This window comes from Dromiciops gliroides, chromosome 1 (assembly GCF_019393635.1).
Source record: "Dromiciops gliroides isolate mDroGli1 chromosome 1, mDroGli1.pri, whole genome shotgun sequence".
Taxonomy (NCBI): domain Eukaryota; kingdom Metazoa; phylum Chordata; class Mammalia; order Microbiotheria; family Microbiotheriidae; genus Dromiciops; species Dromiciops gliroides.
Window position 1 is genome coordinate 172609137 of NC_057861.1, and position 23357 is coordinate 172632493.

The 23357-nt window shown below is 37.7% G+C and overlaps 1 protein-coding gene across 1 annotated transcript in view; it reads right to left on the reverse strand.

Annotated features, from left to right (window-relative positions):
* Positions 1-8880: 8880 nt before the first annotated feature.
* The window catches only part of ELOVL2 (ELOVL fatty acid elongase 2), a 101063-nt gene continuing 86586 nt past the window's right edge, over positions 8881-23357 (reverse strand). The window contains exons 5-8 of the mRNA XM_043976533.1: positions 19175-19346; positions 16342-16466; positions 14319-14453; positions 8881-12272 (exon numbers count right to left, since the gene is read on the reverse strand). Of these exons, the coding sequence (XP_043832468.1) occupies positions 12147-12272; positions 14319-14453; positions 16342-16466; positions 19175-19346 (558 nt within the window). The 3' untranslated portion in view covers positions 8881-12146. The remainder of the gene's footprint in view (positions 12273-14318; positions 14454-16341; positions 16467-19174; positions 19347-23357) is intronic.

Genomic DNA, 23357 nt, shown 5'->3' on the forward strand with positions numbered 1-23357 from the left:
TGGATCTTATTTTTATACATTTGAGTCAGTTCTCTAAGAAATGAGGTCAGTATGAGAGGAACTTTCTATAAAATTGTTTTTACAGTTATGATTTCTAACTATATATTTCCCTCAACCCTATTTTTCTCCTGTTTATCCTGTTCTCTTTCTCCTTTTACACTGTCCTTTCTCAAAAGTGTTTTGGTTTTGATTTTTACCTCCCTCAATCCATACTCCAGTTTTTAGCTGAGGTTCTGTCTCTACCTCCACTTCCAGAATCCATGATGCTGATGTCTGGGGCCAGGTAAGGGAGTAGAACTTTGTTAAGTAAACCACGCTCTGAGTTTTTGCTTGGGAAAAGAGTAGGATGTGATTTTTGAAAAAGAGTGGTCTGAAATAATCACTCTTTTCATCTTTCCATTTTGTAACTTTAATTCATGAACTAGCTTTGTTGCCTAATAGCACTTGGTTTCTTCTGTGACAAGGACTTTGTTTTTTGTTTTTTTTGGTTGTTTTTTTTTTTTTTTTAGTAAGGCAATTGGGGTTGACTTGCTCAGGGTCACACAGCTAGTAAGTGTTAAGTGTCTGAGGCCAGATTTGAACTCAGGTAGTCCTGACTCCAGGGCTAGTGTGCTATCCACTGCACCATCTAGCTGCCCCTGTGACAAGGACTTTGAAGAATGTTTCCAGCATCTCTCAGCTTTTCCTACTGTCCTCTTGTATCTGTTTTGGAATAGGGGAATTCATGATGATACCCTTAGCCTTAGCCCTTACCAATGGCACCTTGTTCTCGTGGTCACTGAAAGCTGAGGGGTTATGGTAAGAAAATACAAATTAGTTTCACCTTCCTCAACCTTGGAAAGCTGCTGGTAGTTCCAATTTGGGATGAGTGTCTTCTTCCATAGGACCTTACAACACATGTCAGATGGAGAATGGGTCATTGGTGTGGGATCTTCTAGGATATCATCATAAGTGAATGCCCTGGTGCACTCCAAGTGGCAGGGACAGCTTGCCTAGAAGCCACCCTATGCTGTGTGCTCAGTAACAGGCACATCTAGCTCTCTGGATGTTTGTGATCCAGTTGGTTCTTTAGTTAAAAACCCAGAACTCTGACTCCTGTAGTGAAAGTTAATGGAAGTTAGATAGATATGACAAAGATGTCAAAAAGGAACATTCTGCATCTGGTGATAAACAGCAGAGTCCTAAGCAGATCCCATGCAGAGGCTCTCCTGACTTCTGGGTCCAGTGGGGGAAGGGGGAGAGAAAAGGAATGGGACATAGAGATCATCTGTAGCCCAAGACACCAACACAGACAAGAAGCTGAGACCAAGAAAGTTCTAGGCCCTGTTCCCTCCCTAAGAACCATACTGTGGTAGAATCAGGTATGATTCAAGTGGTGCCAAGACCCAAGAGGACTTTGGAGAGGTATGTGGGGGGTGGGGGAAGATAAAGTCTCACTTAAGACTTTTGAGAAGTTCAGAAATCAGAAGTTTTCAGGGGCCACAGGGCTCCCACCTATCTTTCCAGACAGATTGCATGCTTACTGCCCCTCATGTGTTCATATTCCAGCCAAACCAGCTTACTCTGTGCTCCCTGTACATGATATGCCATCTCCTATCAATGTGCCTTCAAATAGGCTGTCCTCCATGCCCACCCTGCCCTCACTCTTCACTTCTTCCTTGTAGAATATATGTTGTTCAGTCACTTTAGTTGTGTCTGCCTCTTTGTGATCCCATTTGGGGTTTCCTTGACAAAGATGCTGGAGTGGTTTGTTGTTTCCTTCTCTATCTCACTTTACATGTGAGGAACTGAGGGAAACAAGGTTAAGTGACTTGCCCAGGGTCACATACCTAATAAGTGTCTTGAGGCCTTCCTTAATTCAAAGCATAGCCCATGTCACCTAATCCCTCAATAATTGTGTTCTTTTCCCTGTTATCCTACCCTCCTACCACTAAAGTTACTTTATCTTACTCTATATGATTTCTATATCCTTTGTATTTCTATATTTGTAAACTTAACTATGTTTTCCTTTCAGTAAAATGTAGTCCTTTTGGGAAGGACTCTCTCCTTAGCCCCTAGGACAGTGCTAAACTCCCAATGCTTATTGAACTGAATTCTACTGAAATTGATCCTAAGGACAAATGAATATTTAATGGGTCTGATGGAAGTATTGAAGAATATTTGATATTTCTGTTGAAAGCAGGGGTTCCTAATCTCTTCATGAATCCCTTTGGCAGGCTGGTAAAAGCTATTTCTCAGGATAATGTTTTCAAAGGTATATAATAAAATACATAGGATTTCAAAGGAAGCCAATTCTATAGAAATGCAATTATCATTTTTTAAAAGTTATCAGACTAAAAGAACCATTCGGTACCTACTCTGTGCATGATACTATGCAAAGTACTGAGGAGTGCTACAGAAATTCATGAGACAGAAAGAATGTCTCTGGTGTTGGCAATCTCAAAGGAAGTGGCATCTGAGCCTTGAAAACAAGGCCAGGTTTTCAATATGTTGGAGGCATTTCAGGGAAAGGGACTGGTGTGAGGTGAGATTAAAATCTGACCCTATATAATTTTCTTATTGATCCTATTTACAAGTAATTTATTTTATCCTACAACTGTCATGGTCTTTTGTTGCTGAAAAATCTAGCTCTCCTGCCTCCAGGAGTTTTGGTAAAGGGAGCTAGCAATAACCCCTTTCTCTCATGAGACTAAGAAATGCTCATTGTTTGAGTACAGGTACAAGATAGCGGCCCAGACTTTTGGACAGCAAACCAGACATTCTTGAAGGATAGCTTGGTGGAGTGAAGATATCAGCCCCAGACTCCTTTGTATTTAACCAATCTTGGAGAATGCACATGAATGCAAAGGGACATTTCCAACTTACGAGGTTATTGAGCTGGCTAAAACCTGTCCCATGGGATGTGAAAATTCACCTAAGACACACGAATTTCTCAAATAAGAAGCCAAAAAGGGAATCAAGGCTTCCCAAACGATCTGATGTGAGGAAGGATTCATCTGACTCTGACTCAGGGGAGATTTACAATATACCTTCTATCAGTGCATTGTGGATCTCCTCAGTATAGCTTGATCTGTGACATGACTTAGTTTACTTCTAGAATCTGTCTAACTAGGTTTGTTTCCTTAGGGATTGTATGAGATTATGATTCTGTTTAGCTAAATTTATTCAACTTTTACAACTTTGAAGGAAGAATAGGATGAATCTGTCTTTAAAAAAATATTGTCTAGGGGGTGGCTAGGTGGTGCAGTGGATAAAGCACCGGCCCTGGATTCAGGAGTACTGGAGTCCAAATCCGGCCTCAGACATTCGACACTTACTAGCTGTGTGACCCTGGGCAAGTCACTTAACCCCCATTGCCCCGCAAAAACAAAACCCAAAACCAAACAAAAAAAATATGGTCTGAAAGAATATATTAGATTGCACTATACAATATAATTGAGTTTGTTTATCTGTTGTAATTTTCTCTATTAAAAGCTTTTCCAGAAACTTAATTTGGAGTTTATTTTTCTATCATCTCCTGAACCTGTGCTTTAGAATAATAAAACCTCCATAATTTTTACCTTCATAATTTCTCCAGTTGTGGTAAAAACTACTTTGGCAGCAGGGTACCTACACCATGAACTCAAAAAGGAGATTATTTCTCACCTAAGAAGAGGAGATATTTCTCACCTAAAACATGATACATATTTTTGACTTATTATTATTATTTTTTCTTAACTCACTATTTTATTATGATTTAAATTGATATTTTATAATAAGTAATAATAAACTTTCTTTTTCTTCCCTTTTTGTTTTTGTTTTCCTCCTTTCCTGTCCTCTTTTTATTAGATCGTAAAAGTGTTTTATTTTTTTCCAGTTACATGTAAAGATAGTTTTCAACATTTGTTTTGATAAGATTTTTAGTTCCAAAATTTTCTCCTTCTCTCCCTTCCCTTCCCCCTCCCCCCTCCCCAAGACAGAAAGCAATTCGATAGAGGTTATATATGCACGATCACATCAAACATATTTCTGCAGTAGTCATGTTGTGAAAGAAGAATCAGAACAAAAGGGAAAAACTTCAAAAAACAAAAAACAAAAGTAGAAATGGTATGTATGGTTCAATCTTCATTCAGAATCCACAGGTTTATTGTTTGTTTGTTTTTTTCTGGATGAGAACATTTTCCATCATGAGTTCTTTGGTATTGTCTTGGATCATTGCACTGCTGAGAAGACCTGAGTCTATTACAGTTGATGTTACTGTTACTGATGATACAATGTTGCTGTTACTGTGTACAATGTTCTCCTGGTTCTGCTCATTTCACTCAGCATCAGTTCATGTAAGTCTTTCCAAGTTTTTCTGAAATCCGCCTGCTCATCGTTTCTTATAGCACAATAGTATTCCATTACATTCATATACCACAACTTGTTCAGCCATTCCTCAATTGATGGACATTGCATTGATTTCCAATTCTTTTGCCATATAGTTATTATTTTTTATTAAAATCCTATGTGATTGCATCATCTGAATTTCATGCTTAAGATTCACATTCCCTTTTGAGCCAGCTTTTCTTGGTGAGCCTCAATTCATGGAATCCTCTTTGTCTTTCTTTTTTAGCTGTTGGAAATGCATTATTTCCATGATGTAGATGATAGAGAGCTTGCCAGGAAGACTTCAGTTCAAGTGTAGCCTCTGATGCCTACTGGCTGCATGGTCCTGGGCAAGTTACATAAAATCTCAGTGTTCTGGGCCAGTGGTGTCAAATGTAAATAGAAATGGGGCCAATAATTCATATATAAGGATTCCTTTTTGCTGTTTTATTCAGTCATGTCTGACTCCTCATAACCCCATTTGGGTTTTTCTTGGAAAAGATATTGGAGTGGTTTGCCATTTCCTTCTCCAGCTAATTTTGGAGGAAACTGAGGCAGAGTTAAGTGTCTTGCCCAAGGTCACACAGCTAGTATCTGAGGCCCAGTTTGAATTTAGGAAGATGAGTCTTCTTGACTGAAGGTGTGGCACTCTAGCTATTATATTACCTAGCTGCTCAATAAGGATGCATATTTATTTAGTTTTATAATGTCATATTATCTATGTTGTATTATTTTTGTTTATTTTGTTAAACATTTCCTAATTACACTTTAATTCTGTGTGGACCCAGGGTCCAAGCTACAGCAGAACACCTGAGTGCCTCCTGAACTGGATTAAAATGTAATTAGGAAATGTTTAACAAAAATTTTAAAAAAGTACAACACACCATAGAAAACTACAAGTTAACATTACCTAAGTCAATCTGCAACCCTCAGGGATTCCTTTTGGTTTGAGTTTGACACTGTTCTAGACAAGTCTCTAAGACACTCCATTTCAGAGAAGGTAGCAATCTACACTAGTAATAGTACTGTCCTCCCCTGGAAGTTCCCTATTCCAATGAAAGCACAGGTATAGTCATCATCCCTATCCTTCAAAACCTCTTAAGATCATGGTTATTTTTTTCTGTCATTTCTACTTTATTATCCAGCTCTTCCTGGTTCTCAGTCAGAAGCAGACACACAACAATGTTCTCTGCCTTTTCAAAGCTGAAGTTATTAGTAGGAAATCAAGCATTCATCAGAGTCTCTGTTTTTAGCAAATAGGAAAGGGAGCTACATGGAAGAGAAAGAACCTCTTTCTTCAATACTGTGAGGATGTAACCATGCTCTGAGTTTTTGCTTGGGAAAAGAGTGGGATGTGATTTTTGAAAAAGAGTGGTAACATGGACTAGAGACATTCAACTGTATCCCTCAACAGTGCAATGGTTCATTGCCAGTTGACTCTCTTATTAATAAAATTTTTATTTCTGTGCAGAAGGAAATAATACTGTGCAAAATTACACTAGTTTTAAAAAAATCTTAGCATGGTCCTAATTATCCCAAGTAGATATCATTTATTCTTTCAAATAAATGAACACCTAAGGCCCAGACACAGGGTTCATTTAACCCAAAAGGAAAAAGAAATAATATTCCACCTCTAGTATCAGTATGCCAACTCCAGACAAAGTTGTGAGGTCAGTCCTTTGTCATCAATGCCCATGATTCTAGTTGTTTTCTTTGATTCATTTCCATCAACTGCTGGATCCATTGGGGCTTGACTTTTTCTGCCACATCCTTCTGTTTGAAAAAAATTCAATTCAAAACACATTTATTGTCATTAAGTCAAGTGCGTTCACTCTGTGCCAGGCAGTTAGTGCTGGGGACATGACAGAAGGCAAAACCTCAGCCCCTGCCTTTAGAGGAGTGCATGTTCTCATGGAGAGATAACATGAAAACAATTAGGTGCCTACAAGACAGATACAGGGTAGATGGAAGAGAATCTTGGGGGGGAAGGGCAAGGAAGTCACCAGTAAGTATTAAGGGGTATTAGGAAGAGGTATATGGCAGGCACTGTGTTGGATAGTGATAGATCAAGCATTTATTAAGCACTTACTATACAGTATCTTTGCCAAGAAGACCTTAAAATAAAATTTAAGTGTTTGGTCTTCATAGTAGAGAATCAAGAACTGCCATAGGAATTTTTTTATTGCCTCTAGCACAGTGTGGATGCAAAACATTAGATCATTTTATGCCTTTCTTCCTATGAAATGTGGATGAAACTGGTTATTCCTGTTTTCACAACTATGTAGAGAAAGGAGATTCATTAAGCTTGTTGTTTGCCCAAGATCTAAGTGTGTCCATAGTATTTATACCTCCTTGCTCTTTCCTCAAGTGATTATATAAATGCATTCAGCCCTGTTGCTGGCTTGTTTCAGACTGGCCAAGGTCAAGTTCATTATACACTATAAATAGATGCTTAATTGTGAGTCCTATCAGGGAGGCATTAAATGAAGGCAGAGGCCATTTTAAAATTAAATCTTAGGCAAGAAAGGAAAAAAAAGTCGCCTATTATGCACAGTACAAAAAAAAAACCCAAGTCAAATTTGTGGTTTTAAACCTATAAAATAGTTTAAAAAGGGCTTCTTCATTCAATTCAAAGTCATTTCTAAGAAGACATATTCCTCTCCCAAATAATACCTTTGCAGGTGCTTTTTTCCATTTTCAAAAGTCAATTTGTGTCATGCCGACTGCAATCTCTGAAAATGAGATAGTTCTAGACTTGAATATTATCTCCAAAAACCGATTAGTTACATTAACTTCTGTGGTTGTCATTTTCAAAGTTAATACTTTTTCCTTCTAAATGTATTGAACCTCACCTTGTAAACAGATATTATGAGTGTATCTTTCATTGATTTTTTTTTCTTTCTGGTTTCTCAAAAACTTGAGACCATTGAGATTCTATCAAGTATTTCAAATGAAGTAACACTTAGTAGGAGGATTGCTCTATTTCTTCTTCTGTTCTTGTTGGTCCTTCATTCTCAAAGAGGACCATGCCAGATATCATCACTTGCAATAAATTGGATTTAAGTAAGGAAGGGCTATGCAAAATCACCAGCCTCACTCTATCCTCCAAAGCCATCTGGGTCCAGGGGCAAGATATACATCAGGGGGGCAGCTAGGTGGTACAGTGGATAAAGCACCAGCCCTGGATTCAGGAGGACCTGAGTTCAAATCTGTCCTCAGACATGTGACACTTACTAGCTGTGTGACCCTGGGCAAGTCACTTAACCCTCATTGCCCTGCAAAAAAAAAAAAAAAAAAGATATACATGAGGATGACTGAGATGGCCCCAGATGTTTGAGGCAACCAGAGTTAAGTATCACCTATCACCTCCAGGGTCAAATATAAAAAACCTCTGTTTGGTCTACAAAGCCCTTCTTGAGGGCCCTTTCCTCCCCTCCTCCCTCATATCTTTCTGGTTTTCTTACACCTTATACTCCCCTCCCCTTTGTGATTCAGTGATACTGGCCTCCTTTTCCTCAAACATGATACTCTAACTCCAGGTGTTTCCATTGGTTGCCCCCCATGCCCAGAATGTTCTTCCTTATCTCCATCTTCAGGCTTTCCTGACTTCCTTTAAGTCCCACCTAAAATCCTCCCTTTTACAGGAAGCCTTTACTGATCCCTCTTAACTCTAGTGTCTTCCTCCTGTTGATTATTTCCAATTTATCTTACATATACAGTCATTTTCATGTCGTCTCCCCCATTAGACTGTGAGCTGCTTGAGAGCCCAGACTGTCCTTTGCTTTTCTTTGTATCTCCAGTGCTTACTTAGCACAGTTCCTGCCACATAGTAGGCACTTAGTGTTTACTGACTGGCTGAGAAAAGAGATAAGGCATTCCTGGAATAGGACCTTTTGTCTCCATTATAACGGAACAGTTAGAGTAAAAAAGAAGATACTGTTTGGGCTTATCAAATGAGGCAAATGGAAAGTACATTAAAATGTATATTAGTTTCTTTCTCTTCAAACCTGTGATTTAATTCATGTGGAAAACTCCTTCCACTGATGCATATCTATAACTCATCTGTAACTAAGAGACCTTCATGCCTAGGGCCACAAAGTTAGCAGGTGTCAAAGTCAGAACTTAAACCCTGATTTTTCTTGCTGACAAGTCTATATAAAATTACAACTTAGGACCCATTTCCATCAAAATTTGGCTCAAGTGACACTTTCTACTTCATCTTTTCTGATTCATTCCAGCTGATAGTGCTTATTGTACAGATGAGGAAACTGAGGGCCAAAGAAATTAAATGATTTGCCCCAGTCACTCAGGCAGGGAACAGCAGAGCTAGGATTCCAACTCGCATCCTCTGACTCCAAATCCAGGGCTCTTTCCACTCTTACAGACTGTCCTACAGAACTAAGAGCTCAGCTAATCGAATGAGGAGCTGAGCATTTCAATACCTTCCTAGTTTTCTAAGTATCCTTCTGGGTAACAAGTCATTTAGATCCGTCAACAAGCAGACACTTAGGAAAAATCATGACACATTGTGGCTTAAGGTAAAAATAAATTTAATATACAACAATCATACTGAATGCTTTTAATATATGAAGAAAAAATGGCTTCTCCTGCCTCCCTGCCCACTCTTATCATGATGCTGTATTCTTGAGACTTAAGTCTTTTCTATAGGAACACAAGAAATTGATGTCCTCCTCCAGGTTTCAAACAGAAAAATCCCCAGAAACATTTCCAAAATAAGGAAAGTGTCTTTGACTCTTTGGAAAGAATTCAGACTGGCTTTTTACCCACTTGTTTTCCTCCAACCTACCAGCACAGGTGACATTTTCCCTTGAAAACAACACAAATACTACTCAGGCGAAAATAATTTTCTCCTTCAATCCATATTACATGAATGACAGCTGTGCACGGTAAAAGGAAAGTGAAAAATTTCATGTTCCATTCTGTTTCGGCAAACATTTCATTTTAATCTTTAATGGGAAAAACTATCAACAGATGTATGTATCCACTAAAATCTAATTTGTTTCACTGTTATGGGAAAAGAACATTTCTTCCCCACCCAAAAAGCTGTGCTCGAACTTATTTCCTAACTGACATAGGATTAGACAGACACGTAAAAGTTTTATTTACAATGTTTTTATAAGAAATCATATTTTTTTAAAAATTCAACATGTTCTATTTTGCAAAGTTGCAATTTTTCAAAGATGTCTTAAGACAAGTATTTGGAACACACCTGATTCAGTTCTCACAGCTAAGATTTCAAAGCTATGAGTGTGTGCCTTTTTGCAAGCCCTTGACTGGTTTATGATTTTGTATGTATACTATAGCTACATATACATGTGTGTATATTTTACATTTAGGCCTCAAAGGCCAGTTTAGAATTGGTCAAAGTTCTGAGCTAACTTTGAGCCATCAATTAAATTGCTTATGTACTCAAGGCTGCCAATTGAAGTACATGCTTGTCTATGGAGGCCACCCCCAAATGTCAGCTTTCCCTCTTTGCCTCCAAGGGTCCCTGAGCCATCCTATGCTCACAACTGTTTGACTGTAATTCAGCTGAAAGAGGAGCTTTCCTCTTTGCTTTTCAGTCTTAAGCAGCATGAAAAGATGACTGACTAGTGCAATATTTATTTAGCCAAGGATGCTTAGTGGGGACTTTTAGTGCCTCACTAATAACTAAACAGTCTAGAAGGAGCAGGGCTAGTGAAAGGGCCTTTTGACTGCAAAAAAGTTCACTTTTACCTTGATTGTACTTAAATAACAAGATTTAACTTTGTCTAAGACCTGCACCTGAAGAACTGATTTCTCATATGAGCATCCTCCTCATCCTGTTTTATTCTTAGCCAAAGAGAAGCTATGACAGTTGCTCTCAATTCTAGCTCTAAGTTTAAAAGGCATTGATTGTGGAAAAGCTATGCTTGCTTGAAGATGTGTCACTGGAGGGTGATCAGGAGGCAGCAACTGCTTCCAGTGAAAAAAGCTTTATGCTAGTGCAAGGTGGAAGAAATGGTTAACTATGTGGAGCCCTAAAGGAGGTTGGACTTACTGGAAATATGCCAGTAAAAAAATCCTAGAGTGGGAAGGAGCCAAGATGGGGACAATCTGCTCTGTTGTGCTCAATAGGAATTGATCAAATTTACTGACACTAAATGCTGTATTCAGGTGACCTCTCAGAAGGTGGACACAGCCCCCTAAGTGAGCAAAAGGAATTTATGACAAATCAGTGGTGATCATAAGTTTTTATAAGAAAATATTAAGGGTGGATGGAAAAAGTGGCAAGCAACGGGTAGAAAGATACCTATTAAAATGCTTTTCTGTGGCAACTGATGAGATGAAAAGCATTTTTTAAAGATATAAAAATGAGAAACATTTGCAGTAAGCCCAAGCATGAAAGGATAAAGTTATAAAGCTGCCCATTCTAATTCTGAAGGGTAGAAATTAATCTCTGTCAAATATTCAGACAACATCCTCCTATGTCTAATCTCAGGACAGTATCATAGTATCATTAAATTAAATCTCAAGATTCCCTCAGGGAAGGAGGGGAATTCTCATTAGGGCTTTCCTTTGCTTTTAAGGTTGGCCCCCATTAAATATAGCAATGCCAGCACAGAGAAGCTTTCATTTGCTGAGCTGGCCTTTGCCAGTGTCTCATTACTATCCCACTATTTTTCATGGGAATTCTTTTTTAACAGTACATCCTATGGTCCACTTCTTCCTTCGTAGGCTGAAAAATGTAAGTAGCTCTCAAAGGGTGGTATAAGGCAACTATTGCCACGTCTCTGACTAGGTCCAAAATAAGCACCATAAAATTCCATTTCTATCTTGTCTCCATTGCTTAGTTAATTCTAATTTCAACACAAGTGTCAGTGATGCATACAACCCAACAGAGAGAAGGTTGGACACTAGTCATTGCATAGAGATAGGAAGAGTGGACAGCCAGAATCAAAGGATACTTTTGGTACTGAGCAAGCTGTCCCCCTGCATGTTAACTAAACCAAAGGCTTAACCCATGAGGAGGCCTGATATGAAAACTGTAGTTTAAAAGGACCAAGGATTCCATGAATTTCTGAAGAGTCAGATTCCTAGCCAAAGTCTCTGCGGTTATGAGGATTTGGCAGAGTATGCCTTCTCTCTTAGCAAAGCTAATTTTCAAAATTAAAAAAAAAGCAAATTCTAACACCAGTTCACTAAGATTCTGTTTGGAAGAAGTAATTAGAGAATGTGAGACAAAGTAGATTGTGGCTTTGGAAAGAAAGACATTCCCCTTGATCTCTTTCTTTCCCTGCTCCACCTTCCCTTTTAAACGATTTCTAGAGATTTATGCCATATTGAGCCTGGTGGATGGATTACTCTATCCACAGGTGTTTATTGCCTATTGTATGTAGCCTAGAAGATAACTAACAAAGTAGTCTAAACATTTTAACCTGAAAAAAAACCCCTAACTTTTTTTTACATAAAGGCTTACCATGAAAGTTTTTAATGTTCTTTGGGTTTACCTGGGAAACAATGTAGAAGGCATCATAAAAAGAAACATGGGGATGGGAGGGCACTTGGGAGGTTTTTACATTAACATTGAGATCTAAAATTTCCAGCATCATCTCAGTGGTTAACCTTTGACCAAAGCATTTAGTAAATATGTTAAACCTAATAGCAATGAATTAATAATACATTTTTTGGTAAAAATGATTTATAAACAACAGATGTCAGTTTGCACTAAAACTTAAAGAACTGTTTCAACTCAGTTTTTGTTTTAAAACAAAAGAATTTCTTAGGCTCCATTTTGTGCTGTTCTCTCTCTATTTTCACTGTGCTTTCTTGTTCCCAATTCCATTAGCTGCAGTGAAATGAACTTTGGGGAAACCATTTGTGACTTCTTTCCCTGTAAGGTTCTCTTTTGTATCTTGTCGCAGAGGCTTTTTCCGGTATGTCTGTTGGATATGCAGATCATGAAGAAAAAACAAAGGTATTTCAGTGAGAGCTTTCCTATATTATGGAAACTTTTTCCTCCCAAACACTACTTAAAACTTTTTAAAGTGCTGGATTTTCACCTCTTCACAATATGGCTTCAGCTGACCTTTTCCCTTCCAGGCTTATTGTACATTATTCCTTTTTATTCACAAAACTCTCTAAGTTAAGTTGGTCAAATTTCTGTTCCCTGCACCCAAGTTTCTATCTTCTGCCTTTGCACAGACTACTCTATAGGCCCAGAGTGCTCCCCCTCTTCACCTTCACTTTTTTGAACCCCTTGATTCCTTCAAGTTTCAGCTTCATAGCCATCTTCTACATGAAACCTATCCTGATTCCCCTATTGCTAGTGTCCCCTCTCCTCCCACCCAAATTACCTTGAAGATAAGTATATACAAAGCATGTACAAAAACATATCTGTTTATCTATTGTTCACCTCACCAATAGAATGCAAGCTTCTTGAGGGCAGGGAATGTTTTATTTTTGTCTCTCTAGCCCCAGCACCTAGTACAATGTCTGACATTTAATAGATGCTTAATAAATACTGCTTTAATGCATGAATGAACTCAGAATTTCCCTTTGTTGAAAGCTAGACTATCCTCTAAGTTCTACTAATATATGAAAATTAGTGCTCAAGTAGTTGCACAGTTTTTAATAAAAGCTTGCTTATTTCACTTACTCTATACTAGCCTCTGTGTCTCTAATGTAACTATTACTGCAGAGATTATCTTTCTAGTTAGTAAATGTAACCAGGTTTTGGGACCCAAGGAGATCAGGCCAAGCATGTCTGAATACCTGGTTACATAAGTACATACCATTTTACAATGAAATGTTATTGAGGCTGCAGCAGGAGAAGCTGAGGTTCTAGTCCAGACCTGAATTGGCTTGTACCATTTCCCTACTACTCTGCCAAAATACATGAGCTCCACCTGCAAAGGCTGAGCAAGGGAATTGTTTTTAAGCTAGTCAAGGGTATCAACTAGGGTTGAGATTGAAATCATATGCTTTGTTCACGAAGGGCTCTGGTCTAATTTGAGCCAGAGTGCCCAGTTCCATCCATTACTGGATAGTTGTCTGCACTTCTATGTTTCTGGTCATCATGAAGTGGCAAAGTGAGTGACTCTCTTAGTTCCCTCTAAAATATGATCTTTGGCAACTTGACCTATTTCATCTGCAATCATCCCCAGATAGTCTCACAGGATACTTAAGTTTTGTAGCTTACATTCAAAGGCAAGTTTACCCAGCCAATTTCACTAATAAAGGGACTGAAAAGCTGTCAAAGTGTTAGTTCCTCTGTCTATTATTTGGCTAAAAATGTTATGGATTAATTTCAGCAAACAAGTAGAAAACAAGAAGGAAATCTTTGCTTCTCTATAGAAACAGAAAATAGCTGAATACAATTTCAAAAATTATTTTGCATGTCAAATTTGTCTTGTTCTAATAATCTTTACTTTTGCTCCATTCCCACAAAAAATAGATTAATTTAAAATCTTATCCTCCTGAGGCCTATCCTTTGATATTATTTTTATCAGTATTTAAACAAAAGAGTTGTTATTAAGTTGTATATTGAATCCATCTCCTTTTCTAGGTAGAGTTCATTTTTATAACCACTTGATAAGAAAAAGGCAAACATGACCTTTCCTCACTTGATAATTTGAAAGTAATTCTTCCACGTGAATAAAAAGGCCCCAACTTTGGCTGATAATAAAACAGCAAGTTTTTTAAAAAACTGTTTTATGAAATGCATCTTTTTTGTTATTTTTTATAATAAACATTTTTAATTAAAGTTTTGAGTTCCAAATTCTATCCTTCCTTCCCTCCATTCTCCCCTCCCCTCCCTGAGGCGATATGATATTGCTATTTGTTTTCGCATGTAAGATTTCCTGGACCAGGATCAATTATATGAAACATGACTCTCAAATTTCAGCAAATGTGATGTCAGGATATAGAACTCTATAAAACAGATAACATGTTACTTAATCATCTGAGAACACTTATGTTCAACTTACCTGAACATAAAAATTTAAGAATAAGATGACTAATGTGAGCATGTAGGAAGACTGGAAGATGAGACATCCAAAAGGAAAGCCACAAGGTATCACAACTGCACTCAGGGTGTGTGATATGGTCAGCACAAACTGGATCTGTAAGAGTCACATAAAATCATAGCTATAGATGAATCAACCTTAGTCACATCAAATCTGCTTTGAAATCATGAGACTCATTCCTTTTTGCTGAATATAGCAAGAAAAATAAAAAATAATTTCAACAGAATTCTTTTATACTAGATAGAATATTTGTAAGTGTCTAACTGTTCACTGCATGAAATGTATAATATATAAACAATATATGATCATATATTATTATTTGTAATATTATATGTAAGGGCAGCTAGGTTGCGCAGTGGATAAAGCACCGGCCCTGGATTCAGGAGGACCTGAGTTCAAATCCGGCCTCAGACAGTTGACACTTACTAGCTGTGTGACCCTGGGCAAGTCACTTAACCCCCATTGCCCCGCCAAAAAAAAAAGTTATGGTGAATATTATATGTAATATACGATCATATATATTCTATATAACTGTGTTTCCAGAGGTTGTGTGTCATAGTGGAAAGAATTTTGGATTTGGAATTGAAGTTTGTTCAGTTGGTTTCAATTGTATCTGACTCTTTGTGACTCCACTGGAGTTTTCTTGGCAAAGATACTGGAGTGGTTTCTCCAACTCATTTTACAGATGAGAAAACTGAGGCAAACAGGGTTAAGTGACTTGCCAAAGGTCACACACCTAGTAAGTGTCTGAGGTTGGATTTGAACTGATGAGGATGAGTTTTTCTTACTGTAGGCCTGAGACTGTATCCACTGTGCCACTTAGTTGCCCTTAGAATTGAAGACATGAGTTCAAATCCCAGCTCTGCCACTTAAGTACCCATACAACCTCTAGGGGTTTTAGTTTTCTCTGTGTGTGTGTGTGTGTGTTGTTGTTGTTGTTGTTGTTTTGGGCTTTTGGGGGGGGGCAATGAGGGTTAAGTGACTTGCCCAGGGTCACACAGGTAGTGTCAAGTGAGGCTGGATTTGAACTCAGGTCCTCCTGAATCCAAGGCCAGTGCTTTATCCATTGTGCCACCTAGCTGCCCCCTAGTTTTCTTTTATGTAAGATGAGGGAGTAGGACTTGATGATTTCTAATGATCTCTCCAGCCCTAAATCTAGGATTCTGTAAGAGTCACAGCCTTCTCTTTTATCCCATTTGTCCATTTTTGTACCACAGAGGGAAAAGAGAGCTGGTTTTAGAGTAAAAAAAACAGGTTTAAGTCCTGCCTCTGACCACAGGCAAACTCCTTAAATCCTCAGTGCTTTCAGGCAGATCTTTAAGACTGTAAATTGCAGAGAAGGTACCAATCTGCTTTGGTTGTGTCCCTTCTAAACTGGTTGCCCCTTAAGCTGATGATATCAAAGTTCTGTCTCCTTCTTCCTCTCTAAAATACTATGATTTCCTCCAACTTGAATTGTACTGAATGAATAGAGATCCTAATTAATGTAGAGAAAAGCAGATTTTAGCCTATAAGTAAGTTTGAAAGTTTTCCTAGAAAAGCAATATGACATAACTGAAAGAACACTGGCCCAGGAGTCAGGAGATTTGGGCTCCAGTCTTGGTTCTGCCAGTAATTAGTCTGACCTTGGCCAGTCACTTCACACCTCTGGGTGTGATGTTCCCCATCTTTAAAATGAGGGGAATGGCCCATGGTAGATGTTCTCCATGGTTCTTTTGAGCCTTAATATTCTAAGGCTTTGTAAGTTCATATAATGAGGAACTTCTTGTCTATTTCAAAGGGGGCAGCCAACCCACCCTCTGCTACCTAAATGCACAAATGATACTCTAATACACAAGGATTAGTTCTTAAAAAGTCAACCATCAAATCTATGAGCTTCAAACTGGATAGAGATATCTTGGGTATCTTCCCCCTTCCATGAAAATATGTGGATGTTATCACATGGCCTAAAAAAGGGAAAAAGTTGAAATATGGGTTAACATACCAGTTGGGCCTGTGTGAGGTACTTCTTCCACCACAGATACTTGTGCATGGATGGAATCACTGAAAGTCCATAGTAGGAGTACATTAGAATGTGAATAAAACTGTTAAGTGTTGGTCCAAAAAAACCTGTGAAAAATACAGCATGAGAGTGACCATTTTAGAAACTATGATCAAGTCCATTGGGACCAAATTACAACTCTTGTTTTTTTTTTTTTTTAAAAAGTTCTTTGCTGTGTATAATGAATAGAAATCATCAAGTAATTCTGATACCACTGTCTAAGAATAATCTAAAGGCCCTATACTGGCTAAGCCATTATTCTAAATGCTGAAGGCAAGTGTAGTGTTGGAAGGGCTGCATTGTGGGTTTTTTGTTTTTTCCAGAAAAGCTGCAGTTACCATAAGACTAATGAAGATGGCACACAATTCTGGATTATAGTTAATCTGACTATAACCAATCTGCAAACATGTCTGAGCACCTACTACATGGATATGGAGATATATAACAGGCTATCAGATGCCATCCCACAAATAAATTCTCAATGCCTAGCTGATAATAATAATCTGTGATGTCTTTATTCCATCTCTGCCTTCATGTCCTACCTATCCAAAGCTCAAATTTTATTCCAATTCCTCCATAAAGCCTTTCCTGGGGCTCCTCTATCTAAAAAGGTACACTTCCTCCTGTGAAACCTCATAATATTTAGTTAATTTGGGGACTTTACATTTTATTTTGAATGACAGGTTTTCTGTTTTTCCTACATGCCTCATTTCCCCTACTGAATTATAAACTTCTTAAGGGCAAAGATATGTCTTATTTATCTTAGTCACTGCCCTAGCTCCAAGCATGGTGCCTCCTATGTGGCAGGAACCTAAAATGTGAGGGAAAGATAGAAGAATGTAAAATGAGAGGACTGGACTAGTTGGCTTTTGAGGTCACTTTCAGCTCTGATCCTGTGAGTTAATGAACAAATGAAAACATTTGTGCTCTTGCTTAACAGTGCCAAAAACTCATCAAATACTGTTTTTTAGTTCTGTTGGGTAATACTTTGATGACTGCATGAAAGAGATGCCCACAGGCAGTAGTATTTAAAGTGAAACTTTGAATATATACATTAAATTCTTGCTGCAGTTTGTCCAATGTGCGAATACATACCTGTACTAAAGCTTAGAGGAAAGCTTACGTACAGTAACCATTTATGTTTTGAAGGTGATTACATGACTACCTTGCCATAACATAATCATCCAATCTTTGAAAATGTTCCTGGGATATCAAAGTATCTGCTAAGCAGAGACAGATAATTTTGAATAATATGGTAACATATGGAAGTGGGAGGAGGTGGGGCAGATCTTCCTTCCCACTCTAGAAGTCCTGCATTTTTTTTTTTGCTGTGTTCTCCTCCCTCTATTATGTTGAAGCTAAAAGCTAAAAACTTGCTCCTTCATCCCATTTGTCCATTTATGTAAAAAAATAATAATGACTATATTTTATTCCTCCAAGAAATTCAACAGTGGATAACAATATTGTGCAATAATTCCTAAAGCCATATTCCTTTTACCCATTTGAAAAAATAGAGAAGCAGATGTACAACAGTAATTGCTATATTGTTAGCTTTAAGGTTTGTGAAGTGCTTTTCATACATGATTTCACTTGATCTCCAGAACAATCTTGAGGCTAGCAATATAGGTATTATCTCCATTTTAGAGGAGACTGAATTTAGGAGATTTAGTGGTTTACCCAGGGTCCCACAGCTAGCTTCCTGAATCAGAACCTTCCTAATGAACCCAGGTTCGAAAATATATACATTATTCCACACTACCTCTCATTAAAATATTGGTCAATTGAATATATCATTGGATAAACTATTTTTACTTTCACAAAAATACAGATACTGATTTTTATACTGGGGCATTGGGCAGTCCAGCCAAGAAAATTTAGTTAATGATATTTTTCAGTCACCTGAGTTATTCTGATCTTCATTAACAAAGGCAAATGAGCAGCTACTAAATATCATTCTCATAATACTAAACCCTTCATGTAACTTGTTATTTGCAAAATACTCTATTAACACTAGCCGGAGTCTGTGGGTACAGCTGTTGTTTCAGATTTATTTTTTAATCTGGGGAATGTGAGCACTGATAATAAAACAGTCGAGCTTGTTCATTATCCTTTGGGCTCTCTAGTAGTCTGCCCACCTCTGTTAGCAACTGAAGAAACTGAATTCAAATCCTTCTGGGAGAGATGCCAAAGGACTTTATTTTTGCTTCACACTGGTTTCAATTTGCATTTTTTGGTCATTAATAGGTGAAATCCAGTTATATGTTCTTGGAATTTTAAGTAAGGGTATCAACACAAAATCCCAAACCAACTGATGTAAATTTGGCCCACCCTGCTTTTTCAAATACCAGATACATTTCAGAGCCTCAGTATTAGGTTATGGAAGTAACTTCCATTTTTGAAGATAGGAAAAAAAAAGCAAGACACTAAATGGATTAGTCTAATGTCAACCACATGCATATGAAACCAATGATCATGGGTATTGGTGTATAGTCATTGGAACCCTCATAGTTACACTAACCAAAGTGGGAATATGCAAGTGTGGGTATTCTCTAAAAGCTTCTGATGCTTTGCAAAGTTTTAAAAAAAATTTAGCTAAAAAAATCCTTTCTGATTTTGCCAGTCTTGTATCCTGGAAAGCAGAATCGAGTCCTTGGGGCCTAGAGATGTGAGATAGCCACTGCTGTTGCAGTTGTTGCTGATGCTACACTACCAAGGACTGAACTGTGAGGGTCAGGGTCACATTTATCCAAAAGTTAAAGAATGACCAAATCCTTACTTTGTCCACATGGTATCCAGTTCAGAACACACCACCAGATGTTAAACATTGAAGTATGATGGTACACATGGAGAAAAGTAATCTGACTGGTTTTCTTCCTCAGAACAAAGAAAATTGTGTCCATAAATTCTATCAGTTTGGAGAAGTAGTACCACCACAGAACTCTGGCTACCTGTAAAGTGAAACAGAAGAGTTACTTTTGTGCCAGAGCAGAACACCTGTGTGCAACTGTCTGCACTAGCTGGTCATGTATTTACCAAGCTTCCCTGAAATCATTCTCTACTTGTTTCATATGCATAGGCTTGAGCTCCTCAAATAAAGAGAAGGTTATGCTAAGGTGTTTTTTTCCCCTCTTTCTCTTTCTTCTCACCAAGATGAGGAGCGGAGGAACGTCTTGGTCCTTGCTACTCCAGGCAGGCCCCTTAGTGCTTCACATTTCTAACCCCGTTGTAACCCTCATGTTGGAAAATGCCTCTTCCATAGTTATTACCTTTGTGACTCTTCCACTTAAATTTGAGATTCCTCCAGAGATACTGCAAACATAACCAGAATAGCATTTCTTTTTTCCAGGTAACTAATCATAATATTATACTGCTTAACATCCATGTAAAAGAGGCTTATTCTGCATAAGGTTTTACATTTCTCCCTCCTTTCACTGTTTGCAAACTCCCACCCCCAATAAAACCTCAAAGCCTCTGAATAGCCTTCTGAGTTTACAGCACTGAAAGAATTGTATGGAAGCCCCAATCCATGATGACAAGAATCAAAATTAAAGAGGGTAATACTATGTTAGTTGAGCTGTGAATTGGTCCAGACATTTCAGAAAGCAACTAACAAATGTTAGTAAATTGTGCATATCCTTTGACCTGTAGATACCAAAGAAATAAAAGAAAAAGGAAAACAACTACTATATTTATAGCAGCAAATAACTGGAAACTAAGGAGGGTTCCATCAATTGGGAAATGGCTGAATAAACTGTGGCATATTAATGTGATGGAATACTATTGTGTCATAAGAAATGAAGAAAGTGTTTTTCTTTTTACTTTAAAATTTGGTTTTTATTTTTTTCCAAATACATGTAAAATAACTTTTTACATTCATTTAAAAAAATTTTTGAGTTATAAATTCTTTCCCTCCCTTCTTTATCTCCTCTCTCCTTGAGAAGGCAAGCAATTTGATATAGATTATACATGTACAGTCATGCAATACATATTTCCATGTTAATCATGTTGTGAAAGAAAACATAGGCCAAAAAAAAGAAAAAAGCATACTTCAATCTCTATTCAGATTCCATCAGTTCTTTCTCTGGAGATGGATAACATTTTTCATCATAGGTCCTTTAGAATTATCTTGGATCACTGTATTGCTGAGAAGAGTTCAGTCATTCATAGTTGATCATTGTACAATTTTGCTGTTACTGTGTACAATATTTTCCTGGTTTTGCTCACTTTGCATCAGTTTATATAAAGTCTTTCCAGGTTTAAGAGAGATGACTTGAAAGAAACCTGGAAAGACTTGTATGAAGTGAGAAGAACAAGGAGAACTTTACAAATATAATATTGTAAAAAGAGACAACTTAGAAAGACCTAAGAGTTCTAAACACAGTTAAGAAGCACTGTTCTAAAGTACTGATGAAACATGCTTCTTACTTCTGAAAAGAGAGGTGATAGACTACAGAACAGAACCTACATTTTCTGACATAACCAATGGAGGAATTTGTTTTGCATGATTATGCATATTACAGGGCCTTTGATTCTCTTTTTGTGTGTGTGTGTGTGCGCATGTGTGTGCATGCACAGAGGAAGTGGGGAAGGGTGGGAAGTGAGAGGTGATACTTTTTTAATCAAAAAATTACATTAAATTTTAAAAATTAATGCAGGTGATATAGAACTATTAGACGTGTTTCAGAACTGGAGATAGGTAAATGTCTTAATTTTCAAAAATGAGGAGACTGATTATTCAATATATATAACTAAATCAGCAGGATGCAAATACTTGGATTTTAGCAAGGAATTTGACAAAGTCTTCCTCATGATATCCTCATAAACAAAATGGAAAGATGTAGCAGTTAGATGTGAACTTGGAACTAGATGAATAACTAGTGGTGACTAATGGATTGATCTCAGCCTGGAGGGCTGTCTCTAATGCTGCAGAATTCTTTATTTCATCTTTTTCTATTCATTGTTACTAATAACTTGCATTTCTCACTATTATATTTGTATCTCCAGCACCTCACACATAATAAATGCTTAATAAATGTTTGTTGATTGATTGATTGAAGACAGTCAATTAAACAAATTCAACAAACATTTATTAATCAGCTATTATTAAGAGGAAGAGGGCAGCTAGGTGGTAGAGTAGATAGAGCACTGGACTTAGAATCAGGAAGACTCATCTTCCCGAGTTCAAATCTGACCTCAGAAACTTACTATCTTGTGTGACCCTGGGCAAGTCACTTCATAGTGTTTGCGTCAGTTCCTCATCTGTAAAATGAGATGGAGAAGGAAATGGCAAACTACTCTGGTATCTTTGCCAAGAAAACCCCAAGTGTGGTCGCAGAGAATCAGACACAACTGAAACAAAGAGTTAGAGGAAGAGGGTATGCTGCCTTTGGGAGATTTCAAAATTCTTTTAATAACTGTAGACTTTACTGAAACAAAGATCCATCTTTTTAATACCAACATTTTTCTAGTATTGTATGGCTGTAAATCATAGAATACTATTGTCTCTAAAGTATTGAAAACAGATAATAAAGAGTCCCCTGATAGGTGTAAGACATTGAATCATGAGGAGAAATGGAGTAAAGGATGATGTCAAACAAACATATGAGCAAAAGCAAGTAAAAGTTAATTGATGGACAGTTCATCACTGGTCCAACTAGGTGGTACATTGGATAGAGTGCTGAGCCTGGAGTAAGAAAGGCCTGAGTTCAAATACGACTTGAGATACTTAATAACTGTGTGATGCTGGGCAAGTCACTTAACCTCTTTTTGCCTCAGTTTCCTCATCTGTAAAATGGGAATAATAACAGTACCTATTCTCAGGGTTGTTGTGAGTATTGACTAAGATAATAATTGTAAAGTACTTAGCACAGGCACTGTGTAAATGTTAGCTATTATCATTGTTGTTGTGGTTATTGTTTGCTCCACTAGTATGCTTGTAACAACAGGAGAAATCAAAGAGCACGTTTGGTGGATCTCCTATGGCGAACTTATGGAAAGACATGGACAAGAATAATATAGGAGGAGCAGGTATGGATGGGTAGCCACAAGCATCACTGGAGATGTGAGATCACAGATTCATTTACACACTTACACACACACACACACACACACACACACACACACACAGACACACACTAGGTAGGTGCTGGAGGCAAAAATACGAAAAGTAAACAGTCTTTATGCCCAGAAAGCTTGACTCTTACTACATGGCATGCTTATCAGATTTAAGGATGCCATGAAGCTTGGAGAGACCATCCAATATTTGGATGAGAAAATCAGAATTCAAAAAAGATTTAACAGCCAAATAGCATTTATTAAGCATGTTTTTTGTGGGGCAATGAGGGTTAAGTGACTTGTCCAAGGTTACACAGCTAGTAAGAGTAAAGTGTCAGAGACCAGAATTGAACTCAGGTCCTCCTGAATCCAGGGCTGGTATTTCATCCACTGTGCCAACTAGCTGTCCCTTTTCTTTTTTGCATTTATTAAACATACAATATGCTAAGCACTGTAATGATAGAACAAATCTAATATGATAAAGTCTAACACAGAGAGAAAAATAGAAGTCCTATACTTGAGTTTATAAGAATATCAACTGGGGAAGGGAGATTAAACAGTGAACAAGATCTGAGGATTTTAGTGGACTGAAAACTCATTATTGGTCAAAATTACTACTTTAATAGAAGCACAGTGTCCAGAAAGAGAGAAGTAATGGTCCCTCGGTGTTCTGTTCCAAATATTTTAGGAAGGACATTGATTAAGTGGAATGTGATCAGAAGAGGGCCACCAGGAATACAAGGAAACTAAAAGACACATCATCTAAAATAGGTTGAGAGAAGTGGGGATTTTAGCTGGGATAAGCAGAGACATTATTGAAGGACTGTTATGTATAAGAGTGATTAGGGGGCGGCTAGGTGGCGCAGTGGATAAAGCACCGGCCTGGGATTCAGGAGTTCCTGAGT